The sequence below is a fragment of the Syngnathoides biaculeatus genome, chromosome 8 (genome assembly GCF_019802595.1).
Source record: "Syngnathoides biaculeatus isolate LvHL_M chromosome 8, ASM1980259v1, whole genome shotgun sequence".
Lineage (NCBI taxonomy): Eukaryota > Metazoa > Chordata > Actinopteri > Syngnathiformes > Syngnathidae > Syngnathoides > Syngnathoides biaculeatus.
The window spans coordinates 23,191,617-23,203,689 of NC_084647.1; the positions used below are offsets into that span (position 1 = coordinate 23,191,617).

At 42.0% G+C, this 12,073-nt stretch overlaps 1 protein-coding gene and 1 pseudogene across 12 annotated transcripts in view; one reads left to right on the forward strand and one right to left on the reverse strand.

The window, feature by feature from the left end:
• LOC133504355 (muscleblind-like protein 1) overlaps positions 1–12,073 on the reverse strand; it is a 110,282-nt gene that overhangs the window by 56,718 nt on the left and 41,491 nt on the right. For 7 of the 12 annotated variants that reach the window (XM_061826524.1, XM_061826525.1, XM_061826523.1 and 4 more), the window contains exon 2: positions 5,102–5,899. In XM_061826524.1, coding sequence (XP_061682508.1) covers positions 5,102–5,275 — 174 coding nt within the window. In that variant the 5' untranslated portion in view covers positions 5,276–5,899. Of the gene's footprint in view, positions 1–5,101; positions 5,900–6,621; positions 6,694–8,237; positions 8,255–12,073 lie in introns of those variants that run through there. The other 5 variants (XM_061826517.1, XM_061826518.1, XM_061826519.1 and 2 more) reach the window with 4 other exon arrangements.
• On the forward strand, positions 8,160–8,278 carry LOC133505452 (5S ribosomal RNA; annotated as a pseudogene).

Sequence of the window (12,073 nt, forward strand, 5' to 3'; positions counted from 1 at the left end):
AACATGGTGCTGAGCTTATGCTTAAATACTTAACCTTCCCATGTTTGTGTTCTTCGGGGACTAACACAAAACAACTTTGAGAGGCTCTGATGTTTTAAAAGAATTTGTCGTGGTGCAATGAGCTGTTTAGCTCCTTAAGTCACTGGCTCGTTAGTTTGTGAGCCTGATCGTTAGCTTGTGGCCAGGCTAATGAATATAATAGTTAACTTTTCCTTAAGTGTCTGTGTTGTCTCAACCCATGCGCTGCACATGGAACAAGGTTCGGGAGTATTGGACGGAGCCAACACTGGCAAGAGTGTACCAGTCCGCCAATGAGCCTACTAGCCATGACACAGCCATCCAACTCTTGTCAGCTCACTGTGTGATCCGCATGCTAGATCACCACAACAATGAAAATTTGTTGATTACGGAAAAACTATCCTGTCCATTTTATTTATCCGACGATAGGCCGATATTGGAAGATATATAGATTTAAAATTTGTAGCTGGGCGCATATCTGCACATTTGTTTTTATAGGTGCTTGCAGACCTTCTTTTTAAGTTGAAGGACGTGGTCTAAAAGTGCACATCTTTCTTGTAGCCCACCCCCACTCCAACCCTGGTTGTGTTATGAGTCCATGTGCAGACAAAGCAGATATATCAAACTGTCAGGCAGGCACACTATGGAATGCCCTGGCATGGAAAGTATTTTCAAGATCCAAACAGGCCCCGGCAGCCTCCATTTGTCCAGTCCTGTCTTACCTGTACCTACCAAACCCCGAAAAGGCATCCCAGCAACCGGGCATGCCCCATTTATAATAATAATGATAGTAATACAGAGGCCAGCTGAAGCAGAAACAGGCTCAGCTTTAAGCCAAGGTAAGCTACGGTCGGCTTGACGGACTTCCAGCTCGGCTCTCCGGTTACGTGGTTTGCCAATCAGATAGGGCCCAAATTACACGTCGCTCACTGCTAAATAGAACACTGGAATTCCGATGCACTGCTCCCACTTGAGCCACAGAGCACTGAAGCACTTGTGAGAACACCGGCATAAAGCAATGATGTCACCGGGGGGATGCGCCATCTACTCACTTAACACTTTAGATTCTCTGCAACATTTTCAGTTGTTGAACTTTTTTTTAAGTTTAAGTTTTGGAAATACTTTTGCTTCTTTAAAACGTAAAAAGTACGTGTTTGTGATGTACCATGTGAATCACCTCAGGAAAGGGCCTGCTTTCATACGCACACCTTTTGATAAAGATTAGAGCTTGTCGAGCCATTTTGTGAGTGTTTCGTGTTTTGTGGCGAGTCATCAAACTTGCCCACCAAGCTCGGCCTACACCCTGTAATGAAAACTATCAGCCTTCGCAATTCAGAGCTGCTCATCTGTTTTTTATACGTGGATGGGATTTGGTGGGTATCGAGTGAATTCCCTTGCAGTAGTTTGTTCAGATAGTTACCCTGAAAATGGACGTAATAGTGAAGAATGGTCCAAAATGACTGACGAGCCACACGTTTCACAGTGTAGATTCTCATTGCTTTTCATTCCATGATGAACATGAATAATTCTGTGGCAAACGGATGCACAGGTGGTGCTTGATAAAGCAACATTTTGGATAAATTGTACTTGTCATTGAAGTTTGAATGCAACAAATGTTTGAATTAAATTGTATTTTTCATTTCTTATGCCTCCTGTTATGATGAACGTACTGGTACTGGATTTTTCCCCCAATATTTGTCAGATATCAAGTGCTAAAAGTTTACAACACTGGCAATACTTTCATTTATTTTTGCCAGGATGTGTGACCAAAAATTTCTGACTTTCTGGATATGTTATAGCCCCCGCCACCCCCAATTTTAATGAGGTCTTTGTACCACGGAGGAGCAGGAGGCTATGCAAACTCCACAGGAGTCAAGATTGGAACCCCAATCTCAGCGCTGTGGGGCAAACATTCTGAACTCAGCTTGACACGATCAGAATTTTTGGGGTTGATCACAAAGGTTAAAAAAAAAAAAAAAAATCATAACTAATCCGGTTGTCCTGGAATGCAGGATTTTATTGCAATAGTTGAACTAATTTGTCTTGTTGTTTGAGCCAGGCGTTATTGTTGTCTGTTCCACACGTTTTTTTTTAAATAACCTGATTGGCGGTCTGATATGTACAGTACTACATCTAAATACACCAAATAAGGCTAAAACTATCTTATGGATTCAAATATACAGTACACAAGGGTGACGCAGAGTAAATGCCTTTGGCGGAGCTGATTGGATCGGTGAATTTTGACACGAAAGCCGATCGGCATAAAATGTTAATTAGCCGCTGATACCGATCAACCTGTTCAGATCAGTGTCAAGTCTATTTGAAACACTAGTGCACTGTACTGACCATCCCAATTAAAATTTAAAAAACAAATTAAAAAAAATATATTAACAATAACGAATTTTGTACACCTCTCTAAGGTCTTCATTCAAACAAGAATGGCACCCAATTGGAATACAGTCCCCCTCCCCCTGCCTTAAATTAAAGCACTTTTATACTGTCTGTCCACCTCATTCATTGAGTGTCCATAGCTATCCTTCCTGCTATATTTTCCTTTCCCTCATTTATGGCTGAGTGAGAAAGTGGAGCAGCACAGTGGGAGTGTGTTGTCTCAGTGCCAGGGCAAAAAATAGAGTCAATTGCGAAGCTTTCCGAGAACACCCCACTTTGCTGTGTGACCTCAAAATGGAACTCACACTCTTGCATATACAGTAGCCCCAAACATAAACGACACAGTGTGCGCTGCCCTCATTCTCCTCCTCCTCCTCCTCCTCCTCCTCCTCCCACAGTCTCCCTGCTGCTGTGACAGAAACCTCCACCAAAGTCCCGCCCAGAGACCCCGCTGTTCAACTCGTCTGCCAAGGAAGGAATCTCTCAATCGCATTCACAGATGTTAAAGCGATGACTGCCTACATCTCCACTTACATAGACACAAACACAAACAAGCGCTCGATTTACTAATGGACTTATTTACACTTACTGACCACAACATGAGGTAACTTTTTATGTACCTAGAGCGTCATATGTACACCAGACCTTCAACAATTGAATTAAATATTATTCATCCATTCATTTTATATACGGCTTTTTCTGTTGCAGGGTGTGGGTGAGCTGGATTCCATCTATAATAGTTGACTTTGCTCGGAAGGCAGGGTGCACCCTGGGCTGGTCGCTGGGTAATCACAATGGGCATATAATTTTCCAATCTGTGAAAAATAAATTTGGGTTTTATTGTGACTTTCGTCTCCTATTTTACTGTATGTAACGTGCAGCTCTATGCATACATCACACCACCTTGCCCTTGAGAGGCTGAGGCCCGTATAGTCGGAAAAGACATGAATGACTCTCTTTTTCCCGACTCTCTGGCATGAACTGTGATTTAAAAAGGTTTTCCTTTTTTAGATCAATAAGGATTACCAACATTATTTGTATTCGCTAAATAACAGAATATACATACATACATACATACATAAACACACACACACATATATATATGTACATATAAGGCTTAATCATCAAACCCCTGAGGCGTTCCATCAAACCCATCTTAAGAACCACTTTGTCAGTCTTCAGTCAACCCAAGAAACATGTTTTTGGGGATGTTGGAACAGATTAGAATTTGTTTACAACACTGGTAAGACTCCACTGTTCAATTTACAGAAGGCACTGTTAATGTCTTGGTAGGTGCTGTTACTTTGGTCAGCAACAAAGTTGTTTTGTACTCAGCAGTTAACTTTTGTCTGTGAATGTGGGTATGAGGTGGACCTTTGAGGGAGGTTCTTATTTCTTTCAAGTGGGTGAAGCACACGGGGCTTAATTGAGATACAGCCGCTGCCCACCTTTCTACAATGCTAAAATACGCAGCAAACAGATGAATAGAATGTCTAAAGTTATCAGATACCAGAGCTGAACTTTGCAACCTGACATGCGAACATCACAAATGCAATCGGCAGCTAGCAATGTTTAGATTTCATCTTCAGTCGTCTGCAGCATGAGTCAAAACAGCAGACAAAGGGCCCAAGTGGAGCCACAGATAATAAAGCTTAATCCAATTGTAGGAAGGTCAAACCATGTCTGTATTGGTACGAGGTACACTGGAAATCATCATCAACATCAGTCATTTAAACGTGTATGGCTATAGCATGGTACACACAAACCGATTTTTACAACGTGAGCGATCCCACACCTGACGAGGAACAAATCAATATTTGTGTTCTGACTGCTCTTACAGAGTAGGGTGTACTCAAGAGGACAACAAAGCACACTACACACATCATGATATCGCCATGGAAAATCATGAGTCTCTTTGCTCAAACCAGATGTTTGTCATAGTACCAGGACCTATGAAAAGCAGCACGACGCCACAGGGCAACCAAAGACAAATAAAGATGACTATTGAAGAAATACGATAAACTAGGTGAGCTGATATCTTATCTAGTAGCTTCCACGCTCTTCTTGGAATTTTTACTGTGGGGAATAACATGGAGACATTATACAAACACGAAACAAACAAGTTGCTCTTTTATTTGGTCAGGGAACAGTTGAACCTTCAACTTTCTAATTGTCTAGTGCTAAGTTTTAGGTCACGAGTATGGAGTCAGTGCCTTGGCCGAACACAAGGATTTTTGTACTTGTCATCATTGAACAGGTTTAACAGTTACGATTGTTGGCCCCACACATTTTCCAAGACATCACTTACTTATGAAATCACTTAGCAGACGCCCCTACTTGATAATCGCGAGGATTATGTTTTTAAAAAAGTTGCTAACAATTTTTAAAAGACTTGATGAATGTCCGTCTTTTAACGGCAAAATTGTGGCGACAGTTTTTGTGCTGGATTACTTTAGATTGTGGGGATTGATTTGTCAGGTAGTCAACACATCACATCCTCCTCAGAACAAAGGCTGAAAGTCCCAACGTATCACAGTATTATGAATCACCAAAATGTCGATGTGACGATGATTCCAATGCTATTAATACAACCACAGACAATTGCTGTCTCTATTGGGAGTTGTAAAAATCAAAACCAAAAAACAGCAAAGAGTGATGAATGGCAAAGTGATGAGTTATTTGTCACACTCACCTTGAGCGAGTCGAAACAGGCGATGACTCGGCCGTTTTCCACTTGGCAGCTCTTGGCAGGGTGGGCAAACTTGCACTCGTTGTCCGGCCGTGAGCACGTCCCCCTCTGGAACTCCCGACACACCTCCAAAGTCAGCCACTTTGTGTCTCGGATCGGCGTCACGTTCACCGCCATTTTAGAGCAGGAGCCACAGCAGTAGCAGAAGCAGAGGAGGGGGGCTGATGAATAGTAATGTATATCCCGAAAATGCAATTATGAGCGCACCTGTGTGTTACTAATGAGGACGTATAAGTCAATGACATGAGAGAAGGTGGGCTCGGAAGGTCTTTGTCGGGATTGGAGCCAAGGGATGCCTCTAGAGGCTCTACCACCTGTAGCCCATCCTCAGGGCCCGCTTGCCTCAAATAGGAAGCCTTTAGCGGTCAGATACTTCACTATCGGCTCACTCCTCACCTCGACTATCAGACGAGAGGATGATACAGCATTATTGATTGCGTCGGCCCATGATGGGAAGAAGCAGGGCTCTGGGGAAAGGAGGAGGAGAAGCAGAAGGGTGTGGTGGAGAAGACAACGAGAGCGCCGAGCTCCTTCCCGCTCACAGCAGCTGATTGGATCTGATCATTCTTAACATCAGGCTTTATCTGCACAGAAAGGAGGCAGGCAGGGAGGGAGGGGCCCAACTTCAGCGAATCAGTAGCGCAGTGGATGGCGTTGGCGGCCCTGCGAGGCAACGCTGACGACTGTGGCAGGGTTCAGCTGAGTCCAAGAGCCACAGGCGGAAGAGTAAGAAGGCACTCTCTGTGGAGAAGGGAGGAATAGTGTCAGGGGTGGCTACAATCGGATGCCACACCCATTCGTAGTCAGTCACTCCAAACCATTTTTTTTTTGTAATATGCCATACACATTCTCAAGGGCACAGACACGAAGACTGGGAATTTGATTCTGAATTTGTACCCAAGTCTAAATCTGCAGTAAACAATCACTAACCTTCCCTAATGCAGTAATAACGAACAAGAGCAACTAATGGCAACAACAAAGATTTTCATCTTTCTCAAACCCTTGCATGTCGGTACTGTGTAAATCAAGAGTCTCCTGTATTATGGAAAAGTTAGTTCTTCCCCGTGTCTGGAGTGAATGCCCACCCATCAAGTAAGTAATTAAAAAAAGTATTTTTTGGGTAACCATCCTAGTTCAGACAATGTGTCTTGCAGCAAGCCGTTCTGATAAGGTCTTCAAACAATCCATTCAGAACCACTCTCATGTCAGTGTCAAAGCCAGGCTGATTAAGTTTCTGATAAGGAGCACATAAATACACTAACTTTCGATAACAGTAATCACGAAAGTATCCACCACCGCCAGAAAAAAACATACAAACCTGTACGAACATGATCTGCAAAGTGTTTAAGTTCCTAAATTTAATTTGAAATATTCAGCGGGTCCTTGCTTTATGACAGTCACGACATTGAAGGACCTCGTGAATTCAGTGGTTATGATGCATTATAATGCAAAGCTGCACTCACATGGCCACACCCGCAGTAGATGTAGTTCCGGGTGAGCAGTGGCTCATTGGCTTGAGAGAAGACACCTCCCACCTCCCAAAAAGAAAAAAAATATATTTTAACAGGGCTGGTTGGAGAGGTCATAGCAAAGCTGTTATTGTTATTTAATTCCAGATATTTTGGGGTATTTCTATCACAGAACATTTGATTTAGGATAATAGAAGAGAATTGGATACTAGAAAAAAATAACATCTCTTTGTACGTTTCCCCAAAGCCCCAAAAAGACACTTTACCAGCACATTCCACTAACCTCGTACTAAGTTACAATACATTGGAGGAAACTAATGGCTGGCAACTAGTTCAGGTTGTACCCTGCCTCCTGTCCAATAATACCTGGGATTGGCTGCAGCACTCCTACCACCCTTGTGGGGATAAGCAACTCAGAAAATGGATGGCTGGAAGAAGGAAACTGAATTCAGGATATTTGTTTCTGCTACTATTGGTGGCACTCGGGCTCCCCTTCAGTCTCCTTCAGATGGGTGGGAAATAGATAATAAACCAAGTGGATGTTGGAACATCCAAGTTCTGACCTCAAAGTGTTCCTATAATTGTCAACAAAAAAACATGGTAGACGACCTCCATAAGCATGTCCTTTCACATTAGGGATGCATCATGGCCGATTGGGCTGAAACATGTAGATATGCTGGCAACAAACAACATATATCTACAAAGCAATTTCCATGCTGAAAAGGTTGTGCTAAATTTAGTGTAACTAATAAATCAAGTTTATCTTTTAATTGATGCCGGCATTGTTGTTAGACACTCCTGGAGCATGGTTCCAATGCAGTTTTGCGAGTCGGAGGTCGGAAATTTCTGGAAGGCAGTGTAAATGTTGACCTTTTTTTCCTCATTAATTACATCATAGAAAAAAATGGGCTGCCAGCAGCAAAGTGACAGATTACTCTGTTACTTCAAATCTGACTAGGATGGCTTTTGAAGCAAAGTATTGTATCTTAAAAGTCTCATTTTAGGTGGGCTAACCAGATGATTTGAAATGGCTGCCTTGCTTGTACTGTACCTGCTCCAGTAATGTGTATCAATGATTCAACGCGAAAAAGCCCAAGTTGAGGTTGAAATACACAGGCAAAGGGAACTGAGAACAAGTGTCTGGGTGGATGCATGCAAAATGTGTATTGTGCAGCCTGTTGTCATGAAGAAAAATGGTAAGGTTTCATAAGAGTAAATGCTTAGAATATGGATACAAATCTTGCATTTTCATGGCAATATATAGATAGTTTTCCCATGACGTCACACACCAGAGGACATGGCACGACCGCCTCACTGTTTTATTCTGATGCATATTGATTGAATACATGCATGTGATAGTCATTGTCGAAAAGGGTGAATTGTGGGATGGATTCAGTCTCATTCCACTATCTAAAAGAAGACCATTCAGTGGTTCTGTCTGTCACTATGCCTTACTCTCATAAATAGATGAACAAAGATACATTATTTATTGTAAATATAGGTTTTTCGAACAATTAAGTACACACATATATGCTTACAGCCATGCTACCCTGAGAACACCCAATCTCGTCGGATCTCAGAAGCTAAGCGGGTGTGGCCCTGGTTAGTACCTGGATGGGAGCCCGCCTGGGAATACCAGGAGCTGTAAGCTTCTCTCACTGGCTAAAATGCCGAGGGGTTACGTCAGAAAGGGCATCCAGCGTAAACCTGTGCCAAACAAACATGCGTTCATCTGAGATGAAAACCTAACCTGACCCCTAACGAGACAAGCCAAAAGGAAAAGAAGAAGTACACACATATATACATTAAATGAACAGATCATTTTAAAAGACTCATTGATCCACGTTGTGAACGGATCGTGATCAGTTATGCTTTTTGTTAAACTCGCTGATCGATGATCTGCCCCAAAAATCCTGATCATGTGAAGCCTACTTATCACACCCTGGACTGGTCGCCAGCCATTCAAACATCAAATGCGGATAAAGTAGCACTCATGCACGTTCACACCTATTGGCAATTCAAAGCCTTCACTGAACCCAAGATTTAAGTTTTTCAAATGTGGGAGGAAGCTGGAGTACCCACACAAGCAAAGCCTGGAATGTCGGAGCAAAAATTCAAACCCAGAAATTTAGGATTGTCAACTCTGAACTCTTTCAATTGACTTTTTTTTGTCACCTGAGCTGTCAATTTTCTACATCTTCTAACGAAATCGATGTAATATCAATGTTGGCAGTTACCCAGTGAGAGGTTTACATGAGCCTTCTCATCACAGGGAAATGGAATACTGTAAAGTGATGATATTCTCTTCTCTGTCCTCATTAGATCGACTGACAAAACACATTTTGACCTCCTCGCTCACACAAAAAAATACTCTTTGCACAGTAAGCACCCTCAGGCCCGCAGCCCACATCTTGTTACATCACTTTTTCATCCCCCGCTCACTACAGCAGATGTGTTTGAGAATACCCTATTGTTAGGTGTGCTTTATTTAAAGGTCCCAAAGTTTGACTATTTAGACTCCACAGACTTACTCTCTGTGGACCAAACATGAAAGGGTGCATTTCATTTAAATGCTAAAAAAAAACACCTTGGTTTTGTCATACGTGTGTCCCGGAAAGGCCCCTCTGACAGCGACTGTTGTTTGACTCAGTTTTGTATCCGCTTTGTTCATATTAGGCTAAGATCGCCCCCTTTCCTCTGATTGGTTGCCTCCAAGTAGAAGACCCACTTGTGAGAACAAGCGTTTGTTCTGTTTACAGCGCTGGCTCGCAAGCAGAGAGCGACGCAGGGATCTTCACTGGTGGCGGAGATAAAATTGAAATAAATTTTGAACGGCCTGATTTCAGGCCTCTCAGCAAAAAGTAAGATCTAGATATCAGGAATGCGTAAACAATTTTGATTCATATTTAATATATAGCAAAAATGACATCCTCAAAACAAGATATGACTTCAGAATAAAATCATGATATTTGGATTAATGGATTTTGTTTTTTCATAATTTGCTTGGCGCTGTTGGAAAAAAATTGATTGTTAAGAAAATAATGACAATAAACTACAATGTGGATTGGGAGGAAAACAGTATAGTACAGCATGTTTCCTCCGCGGGCAGCTGTGGAACTTAGTGTTTTCCTTTAGCTTGGAATGCATCACACATAACATTGTTTTAAAAAGGCAGTAAAATTATAGTAACGTTTGGGAAAAGAAAGTACGTTTAATGTCACATAAGTAGCTTGAGGCCAAGACATTCTATATTATTTGGGGATTATTGTGCGATACTCCAAAAGAAGGCCTCACATGAAAAAAAAAAAGAACATTGATGAGAATATAAACACAAAGCGATTGCTAACATCAACCACTAGCATCAACTCCTAATAACCTAGCCACTGACCTGCGATCTGCGTTCACCTTTCATCAAACATACCACTTTACTTCAACAGCTGATGTAATGTGTGTATGGTATGCTAATACACATGTACACCATCCATTTTCTATTGTGCTTGTCCTCTATGGGGTTGCAGCACAGCAAACATTAGGCAATCAGCGGCGTAGACCCTGGACTGGTTGCCTACCGATTATGGCAGATTTACTCCATTCACATTTTTTCCACCCCCTGGAGTACCCAAAAATGTTTTGACAACAACTCCAGACACCAACTTGGGCTACTAAGAAAATTCTTTGACTACAACAACAACTGTGTTACTTTATAGGGAATGTGAATTAAGGACAGCCACAAAAATAAATAAGTAAAAAGAGCAATAAAAATGTGGTTGCATCAGGATTGGGCCAGTCATATTTGTGGTGTTCTACATTTCAGGCCAAAGATGATATTTTTGACCTGTGCGCGGGTGTGTACATGCATGTGGTTACAGTAACTCACTACATCTGGCAGGAACTGTAGTAAGGAGGGAGCACTGCAAAGCCAGCTGCGATTACCAGATTATTAAATATAGAGAAGGACAGCGAGTCTTCCGCCTGTCTATTCTCACTGATTTACACGACCATCACAACGACTCTGTTCTTCTAAATATACAGTACCTCAGGGGCCAGATGTTAAGACTGAAGGAGTAATTTTCTTTGCGCAGAAATAAAAGAAGCGAGTGAAGTCCACCTCCTGGGTATAAAGGCAGCATTCAGACATGAACATGTTACATGAACAAGTGTTTTTTTTTATGTTTATTTCTGTTATTTAGGTTGAAGCAGACGTTTATACCTCACTGATGGGTGTATTTGGATGACGACAGGCTGGCATTGACGGATGGGTTATGCACGACAGCAGGAACAGAGGAGCCAAATCTAAGTATGCACATTCACAAATGCACATCTCCTTCGCCTAATAATTTTTTTTCATTTTTAACAAATGGTCACAATATCAGTTTAAATAATTGCTTGGGAAAAATGCTTTTTCTTTATGTCTGTGTTTGTTAGTCACCTAGGTCAGTGATTCCCAAACAGTGTGCGGGGGTACATTAGTGTGCCGTGAGCGCTCTTCAGGTGTGTCGTGGGAAGTTATCCAATTTTGTGTAATTGCTAGAAAAAAAAAAAGATTCCAAGAAATAATGTATCTTTATTCATCGATCCATTTTTGGTGACATTTACTTTTGTTGGTGTGCTGTGGGATTTTTCAATTGTAAAATATGTGCTTTGGCTCTATAAAGGTTGGAAATCACTGATCTACGTCATGGTAACTAGATTTATCCTCTTTTTAATTTGTTGTATTTATTTTCCAAAAATGTTCAAAAATACAAATGCGTAATCCATCCATCAATCCATCCATTCTGTGTACCTGTGTGCCGGAGCCGATCCCAGCTGACTCTGGTCGAGCGGCGGAGTACAACCTGAACTGATCGCCATCCTGTTTACTGCCTACTCATGTTGTGTTACCGCCACTGTCAAATGATAAACATGGCCTGCTCAAATGTTACAAAAAGCTGCACAAAATGAAGCAGAGCAATGGGATTGGTGTTTCACTGTTGGAGCTGAATGTTAATGAAGGACAGCGGACCATCTCTTCCCCAAATTGCTCCCCCGGGTCACGCTGTCGACACTTGACTTTTAATGAGCCACTGTTGCAAAGGCCTGGTGATGTGATGGCGTTGTACAAACACCGGCACCAATATTACCTGCGGAATCTAGTCTAAAGGTAATAACAATCATGCTCAGTTTTGATTGACATTTTGAGAGAGGTCATTTGGTGAAATGGGATTAAACCGTCGTGCAAGACCTCAGTTCGGCAGAGCTTCAAAGCAGATTAAGCTTTTTTTTGTTCCCCTTTCAGTTGTGCGATACTTTATTTCAAAAGAAGCAGCAGAATAAACAATGGATAACAAGGAGACACGGTAAGGTCCATCCATCCATTTTCTATACCACTTATCCTCACTAGGATGGTGGCTATGCTGGACCCTACCCCAACTAACTGTGGGCATGAGGCGGGGTACACCCTGAACTG